The 27,823-nt window shown below is 45.5% G+C and overlaps 1 protein-coding gene and 1 long non-coding RNA gene across 2 annotated transcripts in view; both read right to left on the reverse strand.

Annotated features, from left to right (window-relative positions):
• The window catches only part of LOC310830883 (uncharacterized protein), a gene marked incomplete at its 5' end in the record, with an annotated part of 83,623 nt that extends 67,502 nt beyond the window's left edge, over positions 1 to 16,121 (reverse strand). The window contains 2 exons of the mRNA XM_083710719.1: positions 13,552 to 13,800; positions 16,028 to 16,121. Coding sequence (XP_083566845.1) covers positions 13,552 to 13,800; positions 16,028 to 16,121 — 343 coding nt within the window. The remainder of the gene's footprint in view (positions 1 to 13,551; positions 13,801 to 16,027) is intronic.
• Positions 2,733 to 5,004, reverse strand: LOC310829128. Its single transcript, XR_014557173.1, has 2 exons — positions 4,586 to 5,004; positions 2,733 to 3,129 (listed from the first exon to the last, which is right to left on the reverse strand). It is a non-coding gene; the product is annotated as an uncharacterized lncRNA (long non-coding RNA).
• Positions 16,122 to 27,823: the final 11,702 nt, after the last annotated feature.

A 27,823-nucleotide genomic window follows, 5' to 3' on the forward strand; every position in this document is an offset into this window, starting at 1 on the left:
TCAGGTAAAATTTGGATAAAATTGTATGATTGTATCAAAAACTAATAAAAATTTATTATATAAAAAAAGAAATGAGCTCAGTGGAAAATAATTTTGACAGGTATTGGGATTATAGCCTTATCTATTCATTTTATAATTTATGTGCAATCACATGCCTCCAAAAGTTGAGTCAAAATGAATTTTTAATAGAATGTATATTTTCTTCTCCAAAAGGAAGTAAACCTATTAAAATAGTAGCTTCTGAAAAAAAAAGGAAATTATTAATTTTGAGATATGTGACCCTGTTATCTCGGGGGAGCAAATTTTATTTACACCTGACTTGATGTTGTCCCCCCCTCCCCAGTGTACCTTAATCTGGTTTGAATATTGCAATAAATATATTGCTCACTCAAATTATACAAGGGTTTCAAGATCTGATTTGAATACCAATAGATCTGATTTTCCTATGTAAGAGTTGGAACTTCTGGATTTATCAGAGTCCGTAAGTAGGTCAGATAGTAGACTTAAAGGTTGGCAACAAAATGGAAATGCAACCAGTATTTTATGGTGCTAGCCCACACCCAATATTCCATCGTGTGTATACCTAGTTCTGCACACATTGTCTCATACATGATTGAACTTGGGAGCCCCAGGAGACGTCTCAAGATGGATGTGAGGGTGATCCGACTGAGACATCTCTCACCCCATTGATCGCCAGGGCTGATCTGGCTGACCTGGCTGGCTAGGCACGTGTGCCCCTGTTTCATGTGCGTCCCTCCCTAAGCTGCACGCTCGGTGGAAGAGGAAGACCATCCCAGGTAGACGGAGTGTACTGTTCTTTGGTCAAGGCTTGATGATAGCTGCACTCCCTGTATAGATAGAACCTCCCTGATAGATCCTCCCCCTGTAATGCAGGAATCTAAGCTAAGTAATTTCAGCTACATAGTTTGTGAGAGCCCTGCCTTCTTTACCCCATCAGAAGAATGTCTCTTCTGTCCCCTAAACCAACCTAGGATGGATATGCTTCATCTAGTGTTGATGTGTATCCCACCGTTTCTCCAAAGAGCTGAAGTTAGCATACACACTACTACGCCTCTCTATATTATCATTACAGAACCCCTATGATGTACATTAAGCTGAGAGATATTGAGATTTTATTTATCTATAGATGAAGCATGGAAATCATTGAATCTGGGATAGGCTGAAGAGAAAGATGTAGTTTAGGCTGGAGAGCTTGCGATGCTGAGGAAGGGGTGTGCATCATTTTTCACTCTGGGATTTCTCCTCAGGCCTCTGGGTGAGCTTCATGGTGTCATTGATTCAGTCAGAGTAGGAAACTATCACCTGGCTGAAGGCCAAGAGAGAAACCTTGCTGCTGTCCTTCAATACTCGGGTGTTCACATGCTGACCCACAATGAGGGAACTAGACAGAGGACCTTCTCAGTAGTGGCACCCGCCCTGTGGAACGCCCTCCCATCAGATGTCAAGGAAATAAACAACTATCTGACTTTTCGAAGACATTTGAAGGCATCTCTGTTTAGGGACGTTTTTAATGTTTGATGTTTTGTTGTACTTTTAATTGTGTTGGGAGCTGCCCAGAATGGCTGAGGAAGCCCAGCCTGATGGGTGGGGTATATATTATTATTATTATTATTATTATTATTATTATTATTATTAATCCACTGAACAGAAACTTCACTTGTACTGAGCCCTGTGACCAGGCCGGTGAGCATTGGCTATGCTTGCTGAAGGCTGGTTTCTTTGCAGTGCAATAGAAATTGGCATGGGGACCATTCACCTTGTTTTTTTAAGTTTTCGGGGGGGGGGGTTAGTATGAGACAAATGGAGAGGCAACAGTTATTAGATTTAGACATACCTGATGGACAGGCAGCATTTAGGAAATGGTAGTTTTGGAAGGAAGGATAAGCAGGAGTATCTAGAAAGGGCTATGATGACATTCTGATGAACACAGGAATTCTTGACAGGGTTATTCTGAAGGGTTTGCCTACTTTCTGTATTTTTCAAACATGCTTCACAGCAGCAGCACATTGTCTTTTTGCACTCCTTAAGTGTGTTATTTTTAAATATAAAGCAGCTTAGACATGATTTTAAAATCATTGAATGAATAAAAGCCTTGGATTAAAACCTCTCCTTTCCACCTCAGTCCTTCACTTCTTGATTTTGTCTGCCATCCGTTCGTCTCTACACCTCTGTGATTCTCCTTCTCTCTGACCCTCTTTCCCATGCATATTTTCTTTTCCTTGAATCGTGGAATTATTGAGATGGAAGGGTCCCAAGGGTCATCTAGTCCAACCCCCTTGCAAAGTAGGAATCTCAGCTAGCTATGTAGCTATGTAGGATATGAAAATCTGCCTCCAACAGAACTGCACCACCTGTTCATCTAGGTCAACTGATGCTGGGTAAACATGATGAACAGGCAGAAGACACTGGTCAGCAAAATGAATTGTTGTCACTCCACTCACCTTTCCTTTTATCGGAAATGCTCTGCTGGGGGGGGGGGAGACACAAAAATCTGTGCTCGGGAGAGTCTAAACCCTGGTGAGGAAGGATAGGCTAAGAGACAGTGACCAGCCAAAATCCCCCCAGCGAACTTCATGGTTATGTGCTAAACATGCTTTGCTTCTACAATAATCAAACTTCAACACGATTTTGCAGGGAGAGTAATCCATTCCCCACTTATTTCCAGACGCCACCCACCACCTCAATCAAGTGATCACATCAAGAGATATCTGTGAGTTTGCTCACTTTTATTCAGCCTTAGGCTACCTAATTACATGGATATTATTGAATCTGGGATATGCTGAGGAGGGAAAACTGGGATAGGTTGAGAAAGGGGTGTGCATCACTTTTCACCCTGGGATTTCTCCTCAAGCCTCTGGGTGGGCTCCACGGTGCCTGCTGTGCGGGTAAATGTACAGGAGTATGAAGTGCCGTTGTTCCAGTCAGAGTAGGGGACAACCACCTGGCTGAGGGCCAAGAGGGAATCCTTGATGCTGCCCTTCAAGACTCGGGGATTCACATGGCGACCTTCAAGGAGGGCATTCTTCACCCACTGGACAGAAACTTCACTTGCCTTGGGCCCTATGACCATGCCGGTGAGGATTGTCTGTGCTCGCTGAAGGCTGCTTTCTTTATTGTTGGCAGGGGAAAGTATGAGAGAAAAGGAGAGGCAACAGCTATTAAGTTTAGACATAATTGATGGACAACATTTATGACACCATTTAGTGCTGATTATTTTCTGCTGGATTCTCTGACAAACATTTTTAATCTGTAGATAGAGGGGTGTAAATCCTTAATGAAAGCTTTAAGGAGCAACGGGGATTTAACTGAAGTTCTTGTGTGTGTGGACCTGAGTAGGAAGATCTATGGCACATACATGGGGCTTCCTTGAGCTGGATGAGGACACGGTGGGATAGTGGAGATTCCAGGAATATTTACACAGCTCCTTTCCCCAACATGTATAAAGAAAGCGCCCAGCACAAAAAGCATCCCAGAAGAAGTACCGACCTTGGAAGAATGGAGAACAAAATTAACAGATTATGCAGAACTGGACAAACTAACTGGAAAAATCAGATTCCAAAAGGTTCACAAGTTTTTTGAGGACTGGGGAAAATTTACAGAGTATTTGAAAACTGTATGTGAGGAAAATACAAAGCTAGTGTGTTTTAAAGAAGCTTTGTGAAAATATAAGGAATATTGTAAGAAAGTAAATAAGGATAGAAATATAGTATTTAAAGGCAATACTAAAATTAAGGAATGTGAAGATAGGATTTCAATTACGAATGATTGTCAGAGAAGTTGAGGGAGCTCCAATAAGTCAAAATATGTGATGTGGAAATTGGTATGATTGGAGTTTTTATGGGAAATTTTTAATAAAAATCTTTTTTTTTTTAAAAAAAAAAGAGCATCCCAGCCTTCCCAGAGAAGGTATTGGTGTATAGGCTGGGTTTGAAAACCAAGGATAGCTAAAAACTTCCCATATCCAATGATACCATCTCTGCAGCAACTAACTAGGTACGGAGCTCCTTAAATGTGTGGACTTGGCCACCAGGGCAAGGATATAAAAATCTGCCTCCAATAGAAGGGCACCATCTGTTCATCTAGGTCATCCTATGCTGGGTAAACATTATCAACAGGCAGATGAAAGTTAGAAGGATCCTTGGCTGGAGGTGGGGGTGGAAATTATTGTGGGAGACACCTTGGCCCTTGCAGGGTACACATTCTTTCCTTTCCTTCTCCCATTGTTACCTTCTGATAAAAACATGCATTTAGTATTGTTCAAGAACGGTGAAAATTTTCTGCAGAGATAAGAAGAGAATTACTGTTCAGACCTCTACCAGACTGATTGCTGTTTCAAGTTGTGTCTTTAGCCAATACTAGCACCAATATCATGGCAACTGGTGGAGAAAGTCTTATCTCAACAGGCCATAATGGAAAGCAGAAATAAATTTCTGAATTAGGAAGGAAACTGTCTTGAAATGATCAGTCCCTGAGACGTTCTTAAGCATTCTGGAAACAATCATCCCTCTCCCAAACCATGCTTTTCAAAGGAAAACTAAGTCTCGACTGTGTTGAGCGTTTTTACCTTCAGGTTCATTGACTTTTGTTTGGGACGCAGGGAGGGATGCTCGACAGATGAAGTGGTTCACCCGCGAAAAGTCTGGAAATGCAATGCTGACGCTCCCAATGCTTGCACTTATGATGCCGGAAGTGTTACCTGTATGGCCACCTGCCTGCCACATAATCATCATGCCTTTGGGGTCATAGCCAGAGAAAGTGCACACCAATATTTCACCTAAGGGAACAAAATAGATAGACAGACAGACAGATGAAATTCCTGGTTTTTTAATGACTTTATATTACTGTTTTTATGGTTTTTCTGATATTGCTTTACAGTTTTTATGTTGCGTAGTGCACTATTTAAGATTTCAGCAGCTTAGAAACCTCTGCTTTTCATCTCAGTCCTTCCAGTCGTGCTTTTGTCTGCCATCTGTTCTTCTCTACATCCCTGTGATTTTCCTTCTCTCCGACCCTCTTTCCCACGCATATTCTCTTTTCGTGAAATCGTAGAATTATTGAATTGGAAGGGACCCCAATGCTCATCTAGTCCAGCCCCCTGTAATGCTTACTTACTTACTTCATCCAAACCTTTCTAGGCATTACAAATATAGGGCATCCTAAAACATTTAAAATATATACAAATAAACAGCCATGTAAAATATATAATGATGAGGAATTTCATTGGGATTTCTTCCTGCTAAATAGTGCCATTTAGCAGTGCAAGAGATACTATTAACAAAACCTCAGCCCCCCTTGCAGTTAATTCCAGGTTAATGTCAGGCAGCTAGAATTGGATATTTTCATTGTGCCGTGATGTTAGACTACCCAAAAAAGGGGGCAGCATGCGTGTGCGTAGCAGGTTGTAAAATGGACAGTATAAAAGTTTATGTTCTACAGTGTCTGGCACATTCAAAGAACATCCACAATGTCTATCATTTCTGCCCTTGACAAAAGCTGAAGGAAAAACATTCAGTCGGGCTAAGATAAAGGTCCTGAGTTGGAAAGAAATTATTTATTTTGAGATATGTGACCCTGTTATCTCGGGGGAGAAAATTTTATCTACATCTGAATTGATGTTGTTTCCACCCCAATGTACCTTAATCTGTTTTGACTATTGCAATAAATATATCGCTCATTCGAATTATACAAGGGTTCCAAGTCAATACCAATAGATCTGATTTTGCTATGTAAGAGTTGGAACTTCTGCATTTATCAGAGTTCATAAGTAGGTCAGAGAGTAGACTCAAAGGTTGGCAACAAAATGGAAATCCAACCAGTATTTTATAGTGCTAGCCTACACCCAATATTCCATCGTGTGTATACATAGTTCTGCATACATTGTCTCATAAATGATTGAACTTGGGAGCCCCAGGAGACGTCTCAAGACGGATGTGAGGGTGATCCAACTGAGATATCTGTCACCCCATTGATCGCCAGGGCTGATCTGGCTGACCTGGCTGGCTAGGCACGTGTGCCCCTGTTTCATGTGCGTCCCTCCCTAAGCTGCACGCTCGGTGGAAGAGGAAGACCATCCCAGGTAGATGGAGTGCACTGTTCTCCGGTCAAGGCTTGACGATAGCTGTGCTCCCTGTATAGATAAAACCTCTCTTATAGAACCTCCCCCTGTAATGCAGGAATCTCAGCTAAATAATTTCAGCTACATAGTTTGTGAGAGCCCTGTCTTCTTTGTCCCTATCAGAAGAATGTCTCTTCTGTCCCCTAAACCTACAAAGATCGCAGCCTAAAGAAACAGGCACTTACAAATGTTAATAAAAGGGTATTTGTTTTGTAACAATGGGATTTGTCCCTTTGGAATGACTATCCCGTTTACTGCTGGCAAATAAGGAGAAAAGCTGGGGTAAGAGAATCCAAGGGTTGTTATTGCTCTGTTTCTAAGGGTGGTTCCAGATGCCCAGATTTCAGGTATATGCCTGAGAAGGCTGCAAAGAGGAAGGAAAGAGAAGCAAACTCACCTGTATCAGCCTGGGAAGAAGTCAGTGGCAGGCTGGCCCCGCAAAGGAGTCCCACAAATGGTAAGAAGATCTTGGCCCACATTTTAGGATTCAGTGTGAATGGCATGTGGGCCACCAGGCCTGCTTATATTGCATCCTGGGAGACTTTGGTGAGATATGTTTCCCATCAGTAGCTCCACCCAGACAATCCAAGAAGAGGCTATTCTGTGAGGTTCTCAGAAAGTCCTTCCAGAAACTTGAGTGTAATTAGGGTTTGTGGGAATTCCTAATAGCTACGGGGAAGTTCGCCTATTGTTATTATTTAATTTGTATATCACCCATCATTAGCAGATCACAGGCAGTTCAGAACTTAAATGTACAACATGAGAAAACAAAATATATATGTCTTTCCCCCTTATCTTCTTTAGAGGATAAGATGCAGAGTTTGCAAAATGGAGAAGGAACATTGTGACCTTAATTCTCTGCTGCCTTCTGTTGAGGGAGCAGTGATTGGCTAATGTTTGTCTGAGCCCCTTATTCATGTACAACATCCCTACACAGTATGTGGAACTGGCACTTTTACCAGGGCTATGTAAGGTACTGTGATGGTTCTAGGGGTTGCTCATGCGTAAACTGGCACCACACCTGGCTGGGTTGCCTGAGTGAACCTTTTCTGTTTGGACAGCCACTCGCCCGTGGCTGTCTCAATCGCTGGCAGAATCCGTCAGTGGGCGTTTCTTGAACTTCTTCCAGCAAAGAAGCTCTTTGACGCCTAGTCTCCGCCTACTCTCCCTGCGCGGAAGCCTTCTGGTGGTCCCTCTCCTTCCATGTACTCCGGTTTCCGGGAGAGAGCATCTGCTCTTACGTTTTCCTCTCCCGGCACGTATCTGATCTCGAAGGAAAACTTGGCGAACTCTTGGGCCCATCAAATCTGTCTCTGGTTGAGCACTCGCGCAGTCCGCCAGTATTCCAAGTTCCTGTGGTCAGTACAAACCTGGATCTTGTGCCGCGCCCCTATCAATAGATGTCTCCATTGCCAAAACACCGCATAGATCGCAAGCAGTTCTCGGTCATACACTGTGTAGTTTTGCTCTAACTTGCTCAGCTTCCTTGAGAAAAAGGCACACACACGGCATCCAGCTCTGCTTGGCCCCAGGCTGCAAAAGGACCATGGCTCCACGTGCAGGAGCTGCTCTTCCGAAGCGTGGAATTCGCATTTTTCCAGCTTTACCCACAACTGATGCTTCTGCAATCTCTGTAGCACTTCCCTGACGTCTCTGACATGTTGCTTCTCATTGTCCGAATAGATTAAGACGTCATCCAAAAAGGCTATGCAATTCTTGTACAGCAGGGGCCCCAACATGTGGTGCATGAATGCTTGAAAGCAGGCGGACCCTGATTGTAATCCAAATGGCATGACTAAGTACTCAAAAGCCCCCAGGGGGGTGAACAGGGTTGTTTTCCATTCACCCCCTCCCTTATCCTAATCAAATTGTATGCTCCCCTGAGGTCCAGCTTGGTAAAAATCTTCCCCTGCCTCACCCGTGTTAAAATGTCGTCAATCCTGGGCATTGGGAAGGTCACGGGTTCTGACACCAGGTTCAAGGCCCTGTAATCCACGACTAACCTGGGCTGAGTAGTCTCTTTTTTGTCCACAAAGAACACCGGACTGCCCCCCACTGCCTTTGATTCCCTTATGAACCCTCTCTTCAGGTTCTTGTCAATAAACTGCCGCAACTCCTGCATCTCCCGGTCGGACATGGCATACAGCTTACCCACCGGCAACTGAGCCCCTGGGAGTAGGTTGATTTGACAGTCAAAGGGCCTGTGGGGGGGTTGTCTATCTGCCTCCCTCTCGCTGAAGAACTCCTTCAAGTCAGCATATTGTGGTGGCACCTCCCCTTTTTGTTCCAAGGCCAGCCCAGCCACCCTGGCCACCGTCATTCTTGGGTCCTTCCCTCCCAGACAGTGTTCTAAGCAGTAAGCTGACCCAAAGGTGACTGACCGCTGATACCATGACACTACTGGATAATGTAGTGCCAGCCAGCTCATTCCCAGTATTATTGGGGGTCCTGCCAGCATGGCCACGTGAAAGGCAATGGTCTCCGTGTGCCTGGAGACCCTCATTTGCATTGGCGGTGTCTGGTGTGTCACCTCCCCTCCCAGAAGTTCCCTGCCATCAATGGTGGTCACCTGCAAGGGAAAATCTAGAGGTAACAGGTGGAGTTGGTGCTCCAGAGCGAAGTCTCTGCTGAAGAAATTACACGAGCTGCCCGAATGCAGCAATCCCTTAACTTTGACGGGGTGCCCATTTGGGAGTTCTAGCACCACTTCTATGGCTATAGCTGCCTTGGGGGGCGGGTCAGGCTGGGGCACTTCTATTGGTCGCTGGCCTGGCTGCTGCCCCTGCTGGTTGGCAGCCAGGCATTGTCGTTTCCCTGCACCTGCTCTTCCTCCCCCTTCTCGTCGTGGCCTGCAGCCCCCACCATCCCTTGCCAGGCTTTTTGTTGAGGGCAGACCTTAGCAAAATGTCCTGGTCATTGACAGAGGAAACACTTGGTAGTTTTCCAGTCCTTTCCCTCCCTTTTACGACCTTCACCAGAGTTTGAAACTTTGCGCGCGTGCGCGCCATCAATTTCCATCGGCTCCGCCGCCTGGGAAGGCTCCCTCGGTATCTCAGGAATGCGGTTGTCATGGAAACGTTCCCCTCTTATCTCCCACTTCTCCTGAGCCCGCGCTTCCTGGCGTACGCCGATTGCCAGCACAGCCCTTGTGAGCTCATCCATCGACCGTGGCCAGGGCGCTTGGGACCACTCATCTTTCACTTTGGGGGATAGACCCACCTCAAACAACATTTGTATCGGTTCAGAGTCCAGATCCCACCCGAGTCGGTGGACTAACATCGCAAAACGCGACCAGTAGTTTCTGACGGACTGCCCCCCCTGCTTGCAGCCCATCAGTTCCCGCCGTGTCACACTTTGCTCCACCTCGCTGGAGAACATCGCGTCCATTGCCTGGAAGAATTTCTTAAGGTCCTTCAAGGCATCATTTTGCGTCGCCATTAGGGGCCTGATCCATTCGCGTGCCCCATCCTGCAGATGCCCCACAATGTAAGCCACCCTCCCCCCGTCATCAGCAAAGTCATCTTTCTGCAGTTCCAAGGCGTACTGCACTTCCGTTCGGAAAGCATTGTAGTCTTGGGGCTTTCCACCAAACTTGTGTACCAGCCCCGGTACCTTCCTTGCGATGGGGGTGGTTCTGACCTGTGCATCCTCAGCCCGTCTCTCTTCCAGCTGCACCGTCAGGGTAGCTACATGCGCCTCCAAGTCTCAGTTCCTCTCGACCAGACTCCGCACCGCAGCTTGTTGCTCCGTCTCTCTGGCTGTCCCCGTTTGGCTCATCGTGCTGCCTCTCCGGGGCTGCGCACAAGCAACATCAGTGACTGACGGATTGCTGTGATGGTTCTAGGGGTTGCTCGTGCATAAACCGGCGCCACACTTGGCTGGGTTGCCTGAGCGAACCTTTTCTGTCTGGACGGCCACTCGCCCGTGGCTATCTCAATCGCTGGCAGAATCCGTCAGTGGGCGTTTCTTGAACTTCTTCCAGCAAAGAAGCTCTTTGACGCCTAGTCTCCGCCTACTCTCCCTGCACGGAAGCCTTCTGCGCAAGGAGGGTGTGGGCAGCGGAGGACCCGTGCTCTCCCCGCTGGTCCCCAGCGAGGAGTCATGGGACCGCCTCGCCGATTCCCCCATCTGCCCCCCTTCTCCACTGGTGCTACGCTGATTTCCTTCCCCAGAAGATGGGCTGCTTCTCCCCACCCTGGGATGCTCTCCGGAATCCCTCTGGAGTCCTCTCTCCCCCTCTGGCTCCAATGGCAGTTCCCTGACAGGTACGTTCTGCACTTGCAAGGAATTGGTTCTCTGTGCAGTCGGCACCACCACTTTCTTGTTTAACTCTGGGATTTCTCCTCAGGCCTCTGTGTGAGCTTCATGGTGTCATTGATTCAGTCAGAGTAGGAAACTATCACCTGGCTGAAGGCCAAGAGGGAAACCTTGCTGCTGTCCTTCAATACTTGGGTGTTCAGATGCTGACCCACAGTGAGGGAAATAGACAGAGGGCCTTCTCAGTAGTGGTGCCCACCCTGTGGAACGCCCTCCATTCAGATGTCAAGGAAATAAACAACTATCTGACTTTTTGAAGACATTTGCAGGCATCCCTGTTTAAGGAGGTTTTTTAATGTTTGATGTTTTATTGTACTTTTAATTCTGTTGGGAGCTGCCCAGAATGGCTGGGGAAGCCCAGCCTGATGGGTGGGGTATAAATTATTATTACTATTACTATTATTATTATTATTAATCCACTGGACAGAAACTTCACTTGTATTGAGCCCTGTGACCAAGCCGGTGAGCATTAGCTGTGCTTGCTGAAGACTAGTTTCTTCGCAGTGCAATAGAAATTGGCATGGGGACCATTCACCTTGTCTTTTTAAGTTTCCGGTGGGAGTTAGTATGAGACAAAAGGAGAGGCAACAGTTATTAGATTTAGGCATACCTGATGGACAGGCAGCATTTAGGAAATGGTGGTCTTGAAGGAAGGACATGCAGGAGCATCTAGAAAGGGCTATGATGACATTCTGATGAACACAGGAATTCTTCCTTCCAGTAGCACCTTAAAGACCAACTAAGTCAGTTCTTGGTATGAGCTTTCGTGTGCATGCACACTTCTTCAGATACAATCGTGTGCATGCACACGAAAGCTCATACCAAGAACTGACTTAGTTGGTCTTTAAGGTGCTACTGGAAGGAATTTTTTTTGTTTTGACTATGGCAGACCAACACGGCTACCTATCTGTAACAGGAATTCTTGACAGGGTTATTCTGAAGGATTTGCCTACTTTCTGTATTTTTCATACATGCTTCACAGCAGCAGCACATTGTCCTTTTGCACTCCTTAAGTGTGTTATTTTTAAATATAAATCAGCTTAAAAATGATTTTAACATCATTGAATGAAAAAATGCCTTGGATTCAAACCTCTGCTTTCCATCTCAGTCCTTCTTGCTTTTGTCTGCCATCCGTCCGTCTCTACACCCCTGTGATTCCCCTTCTCTCTGACCCTCTTTCCCATGCATATTTTCTTTTTCTTGAATTGTGGAAAAGGGCCCAAGGGTCATCTAGTCCAACCCCCTGCAAAGCAGGAATCTCAGCTAGCTATGTGGCTCCTTAATGTGTGGACTGGACCACCAGGGCAAGGATATGAAAATCTGCCTCCAACAGAACTGCACCACCTGTTCATCTAGGTCAACTGATGCTGGGTAAACATGATCAACAGGCAGAAGACACTGGTCAGCAAAATGAATTGTTGTCACTCCACTCACCTTTCGTTTTATAAGAAATGCTCTACTTGGAGGGGGGGGGGGAGGGACACAAAAATCTGTGCTCGGGGAGAGTCTAAACCCTGGTGAGGAAGGATAGGCTAAGAGACAGTGACTAGCCAAAAGCCCCCCCAGTGAACTTCATGGTTATGTGCTAAACACACTTTGCTTCTACAATAATCAAACTTCAACACGATTTTGCAGGGAGATTAATCCATTCCCCACTTCTTTCCAGAACCCACCCACCACCTCAATCAAGTGATCACATCATGAAATATCTGTGAGTTTGCTCACTTTTATTCAGCCTTAGGCCAAACATGGATACATGGAAATTATTTAATCTGGGATAGGCTGAAGAGGTTGTGATGCTGAGGATGGGGTTTGCATCACTTTTCACCCTGGGATTTCTCCTCAGGCCTCTGGGTGGGCTCCACGGTGCCTGCTGTGCGGGTAAACGTACAGGAGTATGAAGTGCCGTTGTTCCAGTCAGAGTAGGGGACAACCACCTGGCTGAAGGCCAAGAGGGAATCCTTGATGCTGCCCTTCAAGACTCGGGGATTCACATGGCGACCTTCAAGGAGGGCATTCTTCACCCACTGGACAGAAACTTCACTTGCATAGAGCCCTATGACCATGCCAGTGAGGACTGTCTGTGCTCGCTGAAGGCTGCTTTCTTTATGGTTGGCGCGATAGAGGTTCTCATGGAGACCGTTCCCTTTGTCTTTTTAAGTTTTGGGGTGGGGAAAGTATGAGAGAAAGTATGAGAGAAAGGGAGAGAAAGTATGAGAGAAAGGGAGAGCTATTAAGTTTAGACATAATTGATGGATAACATTTATGACACCATTTAGTGATGATTATTTTCTGCTGGATTCTCTGACAAACATTTTTAATCTGTAGATAGAGGGGTGTAAATCCTTAATGAAAGCTTTAAGGAGCAAAGGGGATTTAACTGAAGTTCTTGTGTGTGTGGACCTGAGTAGGAAGATCTATGGCACATACATGGGGCTTCCTTGAGCTGGATGAGGACACGGTGGGATAGTGGAGATTCCAGGAATATTTACACAGTTCATTTCCCCAACATATATAAAGAAAGCGCCCAGCACAAAAAGCATCTCAGGCTTCCCAGAGAATGTATTGGTGTATAGGCTGGGTTTGAAAACCAAGGATAGTTAAAAACTTCCCATATCCAATGATACCATCTCTGCACAGTTGCTCTTGGAGCAGCTAACTAGGTACGGAGCTCCTTAAATGTGTGGACCTGGCCCCCAGGGCAAGGATTTATAAATCTCCCTCCAATAGAAGGGCACCATCTGTTCATCTAGGTCACCCTAAACTGGGTAAACATTATCAACAGGCAGATGAAGGTTAGAATTATTGTGGGAGACACCTTGGCCCCTGCAGGGTGCACATTCTTTCCTTTCCTTCTCCCATTGTTACCTTCTGATAAAAACATGCATTTAGTATTGTTCAAGAACTGTGAAAACCTTTCTGCAGAGATAAGAGGAGAATTATGTTCAGACCTCCACCGGACTGATTGCAATTTCAAGTTGTGTCTTTAGTCAATACTAGCACTGAGAGGATCTTAAGCAATCAGGAAACAATTATCCCGCTCCCAAACCGTGCTTTTCAAAAGAAAACTACATCCCAACTGTGCTGAGAGTTTTTACCTTCAGGTTCATTGACATTTGTTTGGGACCCAGGCAGGGATGCTCGACAGACGAACTTCAGCTGAAATTCATCTGCGAAAGTTCTTGTGTTCACCTGCGAAACGGGTAGTACTTCAGCGCTGAGGTATGCTGTGCTACCAATGCTTGCACTTATGATGCTGGAGGTGTTACCTGATTGGCCACCTGCCTGCCACGTAATCATCATGCCTTCGGGGACAGAGCCAGAGAGAGTGCACACCAATATTGCACCTAAGGGAACAAAATAGATAGACAAACAGACAGACAGATGAAATTCCTGTTTTTTAAATGACTTTATATTACTGTTTTTATGGTTTTTCTGATACTGCTTTACAGTTTTTATGTTGCTTAGTGCACTGTTTAAGATTTAAGCAGCTTAGAAATGATTTAAAAATCAGCTAATGAATAAATGCCATAGGTTAAAACCTCTGCTTTTCATCTCACTCCTTCCAGTCTTGCTTTTGTCTGCCATCTGTTCTTCTCTACACCCCTGTGATTTTCCTTCTCTCTCACCCTCTTTCCCATGCATATTCTCTTTTGTGGAATCATAGAATTCCAGAATTGGAAGGGACCCCAATGCTCATCTAGTCCAAGCCCCTGTAATGCTTACTTACTTCATCAGAGCTTTTCTAGGCATTACAAATCTAGGGCATCCTAAAACATTTAAAATATATAGAAATAAACAGCCATGTAAAATATATAATGATGAGGAACTTCATTGGGATTTATTCCCGCTAAATAGTGCCATTTAGCACTCCAATAGATACTATTAACAAAACCTCAGCCCCCCTTGCTGTTAATTCCGGGTTAATGTCAGACAGATAGAATCGGATATGTTCATTGTGCCGTTATGTTAGACTACTGAAAACAGGGGGGGGGGGGCAGCATGCGTTTGCGTAGCAGGTTGTAAAATGGACAGTAGAAAAGGATATGTTCTACAGTGTCCGGCACATTCAAAGAACATCCACAATGTCTATCATTTCTGGGGATGTTTAAAAATCTGCCCTTGACAAAAGCTGAAGGAAAAATATTCAGCCGGGCTAAGATAAAGGTCCTGCTTTGGACAGAAATTATTAATTTTGAGATATGTGACCCTGTTATCTCGGGGGAGCAAATTTTATTTACACCTGACTTGATGTTGTTTCCCCCCCAATGTACCTTAATCTGTTTTCATTATTGCAATAAACATGGTGCTAACTCAAATTATACAAGGGTTTGAAGATCTGATTTGAATACCAATAGATCTGATTTTCCTATGTAAGAGTTCCTATGTAAGGTTGCCAACAAAATGGAAATCCAACCAGTATTTTATAGTGCTAGCCCACAACCAATATTCCATCGTGTGTATACCTAGTTCTGCACACATTGTCTCATACATGATTGAACTTGGGAGCCCCAGGAGAAGTCTCAAGACGGATGTGAGGGTGATCCGTCTGAGACATCTGTCATCCCATTGATCGCCAGGGGTGATCTGACTGACCTGGCTGGCTAGGCAGGTGTCCCACTGTTTCATGTGTGTCCCTCCCTAAGCTGCATGTTCAGTGGAAGAGGAAGACCATCCCAGATAGGAGTCTACCGTTCTTCAAACAATGGTTTATGATAGCTTCATGTGCGTCCCTGTCTAAGCTCCACGCTCGGTGGAAGAATACAACCATCCCAGTTAGAAGGAGTGTTCGGTCAAGGCTTGATGAAAGCTGCGCTCCCTGTATAGATAGAACCTCCCTGTATAGACAGAACCTCCCTGATAGCACCTCCCCCTGTAATGCAGGAATCTCAGCTAAATAATTTCAGCTACATAGTTAGTGAGAGTCCTGCCTTCTTTGCCCCATCAGAAGATTGTCTCTTCTGTCCCCTAAACCTACAAAGACCTCAGAAACAGGCACGTTTGTTGTTTAGTCGTTTGGTCGTGTCCGACTCTTCGTGACCCCATGAACCAGAGCACGCCAGGCACTCCTATCTTCCACTGCCTCCCGCAGTTTGGTCAAATTCATGCTGGTAGCTTTGAGAACACTGTCCAACCATCTTGTCTTCTGTCGTCCCCTTTTCCTTGTGCCCTCCATCTTTCCCAACATCAGTGTCTTTTCCAGGGAGTTTTCTCTTCTCATGAGGTGGCCAAAGTATTGGAGCCTCAGCTTGATGATCTGTCCTTCCACTGAGCACTCAGGGCTGATTTCCTTAAGAATGGATAGGTTTGATCTGCTTGCAGTCCATGGGACTCTCAAGAGTCTCCTCTAACAGGCACTTACAAATCTTAATAAAAGGGTATTTGTTTTGGAACCATGGGATCTGTCCCTTTGGAATGACTATTCCATTTACTGCTGGCAAATAAGCAGAAAAGTTGGAGGAAGAGAATCCAAGGGTTGTTATTGCTCTTTTTCTAAGGGTGGTTCCAGATGCTCAGATTTCAGGTAGATGCATGAGAAGGCTGCAAAGAGGAAGGAAAGAGAAGCAAACTCACCTGGAGCAGCCTGGGAAGAAGTCAGTGGCAGGCTGGCCCCGCAAAGGAGTCCCACAAATGGTAAGAAGATCTTGGCCCACATTTTAGGATTCATTGTGAATGGCCTGTGGGCCACCAGGCCTGCTTATATAGCATCCTGGGAGACTTTGTTTCCCATCAGTAGCTCCACCCAGACAATGCAAGAAGAGGCTATTCTGTGAGGTTCCCAGAAAGTCCTTCCAGGAACTTGAGTGCAATTGGTATTTGTGGGAAATCCTAATAGCTATGGGGAAGTTCTCCTTTTGTTATTATTTGTTAATTGTTATTGTTATTATTATTTGTATACCACCCTTCATCAGCAGATCACAGGCAGTTCAGAACATAAAAGTACAACATGAGAACACAAAATATATAATCATCTTCCTTTATCTTCTTTAGAGGACAAGATGCAGAATTAGCAAAATGGTGAAGGAACACTGTGACCTTAATTCTCTGCTGCCTTGTGGCTATTCTTATTAGTGAGAGGGGTTTTCACGGTAAACTTCATGGAGTAACATACACCTCAACTGCCTTTAATATTCTGGGACTGCCAGGGAAGCAATTAACCCACCCTAGATTCTTCATTTGTCTGGAAATTTCCAGATTTAAGCTGCTGTTAAAGGGTCAATTGGCTTGCAGCTACCTTTCACTTTTAGCATAGCAGCAATTTTGCCCATGTCCCTTCTAAAAGTCACTTGGCTCCCCATCTTCCATATGCACCAACCAGTCATTGAGATGGGGGGAAGGGGTCCGGCTTGCATCACGAGTCAATTGTGGTCACCCCTTGCTACCCTCAATGGGGAGCGAGGAGGTTTGGGCAGGGAAAACCAGGATTTATGAGGCAAAGATTCTGGCAATGTTCCCCATTAGGGTCTGTGGAGTTCACTGCATCCCACTGCGCCACTCAAGTCTATGTCTGCTATCTTGAAGGGCAGAACGGGTGCATCCTGGGAGTGTGTCCCTGGCATGGGCGTGTCTCTCTAGCATGATTTGTGCTGGGTTCCTTAATCTGTGTCAGGTTTCCATGAATTCTGACCCTCCCTCCTCTGATAGGAGACAGCCAAGGTTGAATGGACTTTATTTCAAATTATTTTTGGATCAGACGAGGAGTGTGATGGAGCAATACAGAGCAAGAAGAATGAATGGCTGCCGAATAGATCTGGCAAGATGCTGAATTTGAGAAAAGATTTTGTTTGTCGAGGAAGAACTTCAGAGCTGGACAAGTACTTATGGTCGCAATTCGTATGGTAGTTGGTAAATAGTGGAAGGAATGGAATGTGACCTTGTACCATGCAGATAAAAACTGCAAAGAACTGAACAATGAAAGATAGTTATTAACTCTCCTAGCACACCAGGTTTGAAACAACAAGGTACTTTAAGGGTTACACACGTGAAATGCAACAGAGGCGCTGTTTGTAAGGAGGAAATGTGGTCAGCTGCAAGAATGATGTAACGGAGAGTGACAGATGACAACTGGACACTAAAAAAAAATGATGCACATATGGGAGGAAATGATTGACATATGTTTGCTTGCTGAAGACTAGTTGCCGAAGACTAGGTGCAGAATGCCACGGCGAGACTCCTTATGGGGTCTTCGCTGCGAGATCACATTCATCTGGTACTATACCAGCTGCACAGGCTCCCAGTGGAGTACAGGATCAGGTTTAAGGTGCTGGTTTTAACCTTTAAAGCCCTATACAGCCTAGGACCCTCGTATCTACGTGACCGCCTCTCCTGGTATGTCCCACAGAGGAACCTACGGTCTGCAAATAAAAACATCCTGAAGGTCCCAGGCCACAGAGAGGTTAGGCAAGCCTCAACTAGAGCCAGAGCTTTCTCGGATGCGGCTCCAATATGGTGGAATGCTCTGTCACAAGAGACTAGGGCCCTGCGGGACCTGACATCTTTCCACAGGGCCTGCAAGACAGAGCTGTTCCACCAGGCCTTTGGTCAGGGCGCAGCCTGACTCCCTCCTCTGGCAATCTGCACAGAATTTTGCTTAATGGTTGCCATCAATTTGATTTTAATTAATTTTTATAATGAAATGTTTTTAGAATTGGATTATTTGATTGTTGTTAGCCGCCCTGAGCTTTTTTATTCGACTGTCAGTCAGAAAAACAAAACAAAAAAACAAATACATTTGTCAATACACAGTTAAAACATCCAGGAAGATTTTAGAGCTTAGCCAACACTAAAAGGGCTAAACAGATAGCCCCATGTCAATACAGTCAATTATGGTCTTGCGACGCTTAAAGGCTAAAAAAACTAGTTTGGCCACCAAGAAAGGTATAGCTCTAGTGACATTATTCAGCAAGTGTAAAACCTGGTTTTCTCTGGGTAGGAAGCTAAGTTGACATAGGAGTGGGTCTATAAAGTTTTGTCTAAGCTCTGCATAAGAAGGGCAGGTCAAGAGAATGTGTTCGGTGGACTCAACCACACCGATAGCACAATGACAGGTTCTCTGGGCGTATGGTACTCCCCTGTACCTTCCCCACAATATCGCAGAGTCAAGGACATTTAATCTAGCCGCTGTAAGAAGTCTGCGGTATTCCACATAGTGGATTTCTGCAAGGTAGGGGGCTGGTATGGTCCGATAAATCTGGTCCCCTAGGAACATCCCAGGTTTTACCCAGGTCTGGCAATATCACTCAGTCTCCGGGAGATCACATCTCTAGCTTGATTGTACATCATAGACTCAAAGTAAAGGTGAGACAATGCACAGGATTGAACCTCGTTAATGACCTCCCTTTCCCACGATGATTGAAAATCATCCCTCAATATCAAGGGGGCAATACCCACTGGTTTAAAACAAAGCTTGAGCCATAGCCAGAGCTTCGTCTTCAAGGCCACGTACCATAGAGCTTGCCAGCCGACCTCTAATCTCATGACCGCACCCGCTACCGAGGGGGGAATCCTAAGGATGGCTCTTGTCCCAGATATTTAAAGCAGTTAACCTGCTCTAGGAGAATCCCATTCATCGACCATCGATGGAGTCTTGGTCGGGCAGAGAAGACCATGATCTTGGTCTTAGCGTAGTTGGGTTGGAGCTCATGCTGAACACAGTATTCATGTAGAGCTTGCAACATTCTCCTCAGTCCAATAGGGGATCTGGCAAGAAGTGCGGCGTCATCCGCGTACAGAAGAACATTCAGAGATCGGCCTGCTAATTTGGGGTGTGTGGAATGCATCATTGGCCATGTGAGTCACCAGTGAGTTAATGTAAAAACTAAACAATGTTGGGGCCAGTAGACAACCCTGTCTTACCCCTCTAGTGGTGGTAACAGGGTTGGAGACTAGGCCTTTATTGTCTAGCCTGATTCTCAAAGAGGTGTTTGTATGGAGGCTGATAATCAGATGAAGGAGACGACGATCGATCTTTGTAGCAGCCAATTTTGTCCATAGCTGCTTTCTAGAAATTCGATCAAATGCCTGCTTAAGGTCAATAAAAGCCACATAAAGGACCTTTGGGGCTTTGCCGGCATACTTTTCCGCCAGGTGATTCAAGGTTAATATTTGGTCTGTGGTAGATCTTCCAGGGCGAAAGCCCGCGGGCGGGATATATATAAAATTTATTATTATTATTATTATATGATCTCGATATGAATCCAAGGCAGACCTTTTAACATCACACTAATCCAAGTTTATGCACCAACCACTGGTGCTGAAGAAACTGAAATTGACCAATTCTATGAAGACTTACAACACCTTATAGAAATGACACCAAAGAAGGATGTTCTTCTCATTATAGGGGATTGGAGTGCTAAAGTAGGGAGTCAAGAGATAAAAGGAAAAACTGGCAAGTTTGGCCTTGGAGTTCAGAACAAAGCAGGGCAAAGGCTAATAGAGTTCTGCCAAGAGAACAAGCTGGTGATCACAAACACTCTTTTCCAACAACACAAGAGACAACTCTACACATGGACATCACCAGATGGGCAGCATCGAAATCAGATTGATTATATTCTCTGCAGCCAAAGTTGGAGAAGCTCTATACAGTCAGCAAAAACAAGACCTGGAGCTGACTGTGGCTCAGATCATCAGCTTCTTATAGCAAAATTCAAGGGCCGGTAAGATACAATCTAAGACAAATCCCTTATGAATACGCAGTGGAAGTGAGGAACAGGTTTAAGGATTTAGATTTGGTGGACAGAGTGCCTGAAGAACTATGGATGGAGGCTCGTAACATTATACAGGAGGCAGCAACTAAAACCATCTCCATTAAAAGGAAATGCAAGAAAGCAAAGTGGCTGTCCAACGAGGCCTTACAAATAGCGGGGGAGAGAAGGCAAGCAAAATGTGAGGGAGATAGTGAAAGATACAGGAAATTGAATGCAGATTTCCAAAACATAGCAAGGAGAGACAAGAAGGCCTTCTTAAACGAGCAATGCAAAGAAAGTAGAGGAAAACAATAGAATGGGAAAAACCAGAGATCTGTTCAAGAAAATTGGAGATAAGAAAGGAACTTTTCGTACAAAGATTGCCATAATAAAAGACAAAAGTGGAAAGGACCTAACAGAAGCAGAAGACATCAAGAAGAGGTGGCAAAAATACACAGAGGAACTATACCAGAAAGAAATGGATGTCTTGTATACCCCAGGTAGTGTGGTTGCTGACCTTCAGCCAGACATCCTGGAGAGTGAAGTCAAATGGGCCTTAGAAAGCACTGCTAATAACAAGGCCAGTGGAAGTGATGATATTCCAGCTGAACTATTTAAAATTTTAAAAGATGGTGCTGTTAAGGTGCTACACTCAATATGCCAGCAAATTTGGAAAACTCAGCAGTGGCCAGAGGATTGGAGAAGATCAGTCTACATCCCAATCCCAAAGAAGGGCAGTGCCAAAGAATGCTCCAACTACCACACAATTGCACTCATTTCACACGCTAGCAAGGTTATGCTTAAAATTCTACAAGGCAGGCTTAAGCAGTATGTGGACCGAGAACTCTCAGAAGTGCAAGCTGGATTTCGAAGGGGCAGAGGAACCAGAGACCAAATTGCAAACATGCGCTGGATTATGGAGAAAGCTAGAGAGCTCCAGAAAGACATCTACTTCTGCTTCATTGACTATGCAAAAGCCTTTGACTGTGTCGACCACAGCAAACTATGGCAAGTTCTTAAAGAAATGGGAGTGCCTGATCACCTCATCTGTCTCCTGAGAAATCTCTATGTGGGACAAGAAGCTACAGTTAGAACTGGATATGGAACAACTGATTGGTTCAAAATTGGGAAAGGAGTACGGCAAGGCTGTATATTGTCTCCCTGCTTATTTAACTTATATGCAGAATTCATCATGCGAAAAGCTGGGCTGGATGAATCCCAAGCCGGAATTAAGATCCCCGGAAGAAATATCAACAACCTCAGATATGCAGATGACACAACCTTGATGGCAGAAAGTGAGGAGGAATTAAAGAACTTTTTAATGAGGGTGAAAGAGGAGAGCGCAAAATATGGTCTGAAACTCAACATCAAAAAAACGAAGATCATGGCCACGGGGCCCATCACCTCCTGGCAAATAGAAGGGGAAGAAATGGAGGCAGTGAGAAATTTTACTTTCTTGGGCTCCATGATCACTGCAGATGGTGACAGCTGTCACAAAATTAAAAGACGCCTGCTCTTTGGGAGAAAGGCGATGGCAAACCTGGACAGCGTCTTAAAAAGCAGAGACATCACCTTGCCAACAAAGGTCCGTATAGTAAAAGCCATGGTTTTCACAGTAGTGATGTATGGAAGTGAGAGCTGGACCATAAAGAAGGCTGATCGCTGAAGAATTGATGCTTTTGAATTATGGTGCTGGAGGAGACTCTTGAGAGTCCCATGGACTGCAAGAAGATCAAACGCATCCATTCTTAAGGAAATTAGCCCTGAGTGCTTACTGGAAGGACAGATCGTGAAGCTGAGGCTCCAATACTTTGGCTACTTCATGAGAAGAGAAGACTCCCTGGAAAAGACCCTGATGTTGGGAAAGATTGAGGACACAAGGAGAAGGGGACGACAGAGGTCGAGATGGTTGGACACTGTTCTTGAAGCTACAAACATGAGTCTGACCAAACTGCGTGAGGCAGTGGAAGACAGGAGTGTCTGGCGTTCTCTGGTCCAGGGGGTCATGAAGAGTTGGACACGACTAAACGACTAAACGACTAAACAACAACAACAACCTTGCTTTAAACCTTTTGTCAGGGAACTGCCATCGGAGCCAAAGGAGGAGAGAGGGCTCCAGAGGGATGCTGGAGAGGGTCCCAGTAGGGAGAGAGGCAGCCCATCCGCTGGGGAAGGAAATCAGCGTAGCACCAGTGGAGAAGGGGGGCAGATGGGGGAATCGGAGAAAAGGCTCCTGGACTCCTCACCAGAGACCAGCGGGGAGAGCACGGGTCCTCCGCTGCCCACACCCTCCCTGCGCAGAAGACTTCTGAGCAGGGAGAGTAGGAGGCGACTGGGCGTCAAAGAACTTCTTTGCTGGAAGAAGTTCAAGAAACGCCCACTGACGGATTCTGCCAGCGACTGAGACAGCCACGAGTGCAAGGCTGCCCAGAGGGAAAGGGTTCAACCAGGCAACCTAGCCAGGAGTGGTGGCAACTTACGCACGAGCAACCCCCTTAGAACCATTACACCTTTGTACGTTTCCATCCTCATCTAACTTTTTCTCAAACACCCATTTGCACCCTATAGCCCTTTGGCAATTAAGTAAGTGTCCAAGTGTTGTTTTCATTCAATGCTTCAATTTCTTTCTTGGCTGCTTCTATCCACTTGGCAGCTTCTTCTGCAGGAAGTTTCTTGATGTCTTTCCATGTGTCAGGTTCACAATTAGCTACTGCTCTTGAGGTGTATGATAGTCGCTCTGCTGACACGCCTTTGTTAATTCGTGATGAGCATCTAATTAAAGGTTCTAATTGTTCTTCCATTTCATCACACACAGTTCCTTGTCCTAACTCTGTTCCCCCTTCTGCTGGTAAATTCTCTGTACTTGGACTAGTTTTCTCTGTTCTTTCAACTTCTGAGATCAGTTTTACTGGAACCTCTTCAGTTATTGAATCAGCATCAGTCTGTTCCTCTTTGTTCTTATTAGGAACACATGCAAAGGATTTCTTTCCTTCTCTAAAATATACTAGGCTTCCAACTTTTACTTCTCTTGTCTATGGATTAAGAATTCTGTAACCTTTGCAACCCTTCTCAAAGCTGACAAATATTCCTAACACAGTCCTGGTGCTAGGTTTGGTATGTCTTTGTGCTGGCACATATGCAAAGACCTTTGAACCAAAGACTCTAATGTCACAGATGTTCAGTACTCTTCTAAACCGAAGTTCAAATGCTGTTTTATTTGTAGCTTTCGTTGGCAGTCTGCTCTGCCAATATGTTGCTGTCATCAGTCCCTCACCCCAATATTCAAATGATAAATTAGACTCCGTCAACATACCCGGCCATCTCTATCAGAGAGCGATTTTTTCTCTTCGCTATTGCATTTTGGTCTGGAGTAAATGGGGTAGTGTGCAAATGTTTAATACCATTTTCATCTAGATAAGATTTGATGTGATATGAAATGTACTCACCACCATTCTCTGAAAGTATTGCTTGTGGCTATCTCCCAAATTGATTTTCAACACTTGCATCTCCAATTTCTCAGCAGTTTCTGTTTTTTTTTGTTTTAAATATAAGTTGTGCAGTATCTGGAATAATTGTCAATAAACAATACATACTTACATTTCCCATGAGACATTGTTTGAATTGGACCACATATATCAGTATGAATAAGTTGCAAAGGCTCTGCTAAACTTCTATGGCTTTGCTTGGGGACAGAAGGTCTTCCTCCCTTCCCCAACAAACAATATTCACATATTTCACTTTTCAGGTCAACTTTACAAGGTTTAATTTCCATTCCTCTCACCAAGCCTTTCTTTGGCAGGTCTGCTATTATCCTGGAATCTCTATGCCCAAGCCTTTTGTGCCACAGTTGAACCCAGGCTGCACTTGAATTCTTCTTAACTGTATTTCTTGACCTGTATCTAGCACAAAGACTCCATTATTTCCAAAACCTTATGCACACAAAACTCCATCTTTGGTAATCACACATCTTTTGCTATTAAAATTTACATTTAAACCACGCTTGGTCAGAGTTGACACACTCAGAAAACCGTCTGTTAATTCTGTTAAGTAAACTACATTTCTCACTTCATTACAAACCATTTTTCTGCCTGCAACACACTTGAGCAAACCTGCTCCTTTTCCTTTACACAGAAACTTTGTGGCCATTTACAGCTGTAGCTGTCTCTGATGAATTTTCATTTAACTTTCTGGAAGAAAAGAAACAGCATCACACGACATGTGCATTAAAGCTGCTGAATCAATTAACCAACTAGTAGAATTGCTGTAAATAGTGCCAGTTTTCCTGCTAGATAGTTCTGATGAAATGCAAAAGTATTTTCAGTTTGTTTTCTGTTGCCACCCTGGAACATTTCTTTAATCGTGCCACTCTGTTTTGTACAATTCTTTGAAGAATGTCTTATTTTCCGACTGGAGAAGCATCTAGTTTTGTCACTTTTATCTACACTTTGTAAAGCAGTTTTATTTTTAAAATTATACTTATCAGTCTTTTGGACAGCAAATACTTGCTCTTCACGTTCTTTTGTCTTTTCAGCTCTCCTAGCAGCCTCCTCCTTAAGTCTTGATACAACATTTTTCAAATCAAGTTTATATTTAGTCTCTAGTGCATGTATCAAAGAACTGTAACTTTCAGGCAGACTTGACAGAATTAGAACCACTTTGTCCTCTTCTTCAAATTTCTTGCCTATAGTATTTAAATGATCCCTCAACTCTGTCACTTGACTTGGATGCTTTTCTAAATCTCCATTTTCTTTAAATTTTATATTTAAAAGCTTTCTTGATAGATACAGCCTCTTATTCAGATAGATTCTCTCATACAACTCTTTAGGACCTTGCCACAACTCTTTGGCAATCTTAAAATCTCTTATGTGGTGCAAGTCACTGTCACTCATATAAGTTGAAATTTCTGCCCTCGCCTTTCTGCCCTGCTTTTCCCACTTTACTTTTTCTGCCTCTTCTGCTGGTGCAGATTTTTCAATTGTTGCTCACAAATCCTTTTTCACCAGCTCATTCTTCATCGAAATCTCCATAAAGGATAGTTGCTTGAAGTGAGTGTCATGAGTGTGTTTCCTGAGAGCAGAAGCAGGCAAGGCCTAGGCAGTGCGGCCTACAAGGCCTACACAAGCCTAACTGTTAGCAGTAAAATGCTGTGTCGCTGTGACTCATGACTCATTTCCCCTGTAAATGTAACCAGCCATCTCTGTGGGCCGCAGGGTAGTGTGTGTGTGTGTCTGGCCGTATGTTGTGTTGTTGCAGACAGTGCGGCTCCAGGACTACAGTTAATCAGTAATCAAGATCTGTGCCTCTGTGAAGACTAAGCTAGCTATTATGAGCACTCTGTGTATGCTTTTTGACTATGCTGTTTATGAACAAGTTTATTTTCTTCAGTAAAGTTTTATTCTGCTTATGAAGAAGACTCTGTGTAGAATAGTGGGTAGACATGGCAGATGACACAGCGATGTCTCCAAAACAGCTCTTTAGTTTGTAAGCTGGAACAGAAAACTGAACAGCAAACAGCTCAGCCGGCCTGCTTTTATAGGCAGCCGGCTGTCAACATTGTAGCAACAACAACCCAGAGTTTCCCGCCTAAAATAACTGACGTGGACCTGAGTGAAAACTATCTACAGACCTGAGTGAAAACTATCTACAGTATCCCCCTGCTGGCCCAGGGGGAACTTCACTACATAACACCCCTCCCCACTGAGATAAGGCGTTAGTTACAATCGTAATGGTTTCCTTATATACAGCACTACACGTAATGGTTCAATTAGGCACAAAAGCATATCGGTTACATTTCCCATACTTAGACCAACAGTGATACCTGTCCAACAACATAGTCCTTTAAATAAGTTGGGCGCTTGGAAACTCTGCCAGACTGCCGGGGACTGGTAGCCAAGTCCGGAGGGCCATACAGTTCTTGCTGAGGCTGTGTTGCGACCCTAGGTGGCATTGAAACCAAATTCCCTGGATCTGCTGCTGTGGGTGGAGCCTCCGCAAGTGGAGTGGTCTGAGTCTGTGGTAAGTCTGGCAGACCCTCTGAAGTGGCTTGGTTCACCTCCACGCCGGCAGTTTGCGAGGGAGGTGTAGGTGGACCCTCGCCATCTGTAAGTGTCTCTTCTGGAGCCACAAGCGCAGTTGGGGGCACCATGGTAGTGTCCAAGTCCCCAACCCTGCACCTAAGCTGGTCTATGTGCCGGCGCCACAAGCGTCCGTCTTCGAGTGCCACCTGGTACGAGCGAGGTCCAGTGACTCCCACTACTGTGGCTGGCACCCAAGGAATGTCCCCCACATAGTTCCAGGCAAAGACCTGGTTTCCTGGAACAAATGACCGTGGTGCGTTGTCACAGCCTGGGGGTTCGGCCACAGCAAAGTCCGGATGCAGCCGGTCGAGCGGTGACTTGAGGCGGTGGCCCATAATCAGTTCAGCAGGACTCCGCCCTGTGGCTGCATGTGTTGTACGAACAAGTATTCGGCGACCCGCTCGTGCCAGTCTCCCCGGTCCAGGCGCGCCAGTGCCTCTTTTGCCGAGCGCACCATTATCTCCGCTTGCCCATTGCTGGATGGATGAAAGGGTGCCGCTCAAAAGTGCCTGACGTGAACTGCGGTCCGTTGTCGGAGACAAGGACGTCAGGACACCCATGCGTCGCAAAGAGGCCTCGCAGCACCCGGATGACGGCCTCGGTAGTGGTGGAGGGCATCAGGGCCACCTCCAGCCATTTGGAATAGGCGTCCACCACTACCATAAAGGTCCGTCCGTGAAAGGGGCCAGCCAGATCGATGTGCACCCTCGACCAGGGTGTCTTTGGCGTCTCCCAGGTGTGTCCCTTAGCTGCCGGTGGTGCAGGCCTCGATTCTTGGCACGCTTGACAGGCGGACACCCAGGCAGTGATGGCATCGTCCATGTTAGGCCACGAGACGTAACACCGAGCCAACGCCTTCATTTTGACAATTCCCGGGTGGCCAACGTGCAGAGCCTCCAGGATGCGTTGATGGAGTCTTTGGGGAATCACGACGCGGTCTCCCCGCAGCAGACAGCCGCGATGAGCCGAGAGTTCATGTTGTTTGGTTGCAAAGGGCTGGAACTCCGATGCAAAAGGCCCTTGTGGCCACCCCCTCCACACCCAGTTGAGCACACGGCTGATGGTGCGATCCTGGGCAGATGTGGAGGCCACAGTGGCAGCCGATACAGGCACTGCCGGAAGATCGTCAATCAGGAGGAGCGATGAAGCTGGAGCCGGGTCTTCCACAAACGCTGGAAGAGGGCAACGGCTGAGGGCGTCGGCATGGCCCATTGATTTCCCTGGGTGATGGACGAGCCGGTAGTGGTAGGCAGCCAGGAAAACAGTCCATCACAGCATGCGCGGTGAGAGGACCGGTGGAGTTCGACGATCACCGGCGAGGAGGCCCAGGAGCGGCTTGTGGTCAGTGATGAGGTCAAAAGTCTTGCCATAGAGGTATTCATGGAATCTCTTCACTCCAGCCGCAAGTGCCAGTGCCTCCTTGTCAAACTGGCTGTAATTCCGTTCCGTTGGAGATAGTGTCCTGGAAAAGTAGGCGAGCGGTGCTTCTCTTCCGTCTGGAAAACGGTGACTAAGGACAGCGCCGATGCCAAAAGGTGAGGCGTCGCAGGCAAGGACCAGCGGCCTGGATTCACTGTACTGTACCAGCACACGGTCCGATGAAAGGA

This window comes from Podarcis gaigeae (assembly GCF_964106915.1).
Source record: "Podarcis gaigeae genome assembly, chromosome: 13".
NCBI classification, from domain to species: domain Eukaryota; kingdom Metazoa; phylum Chordata; class Lepidosauria; order Squamata; family Lacertidae; genus Podarcis; species Podarcis gaigeae.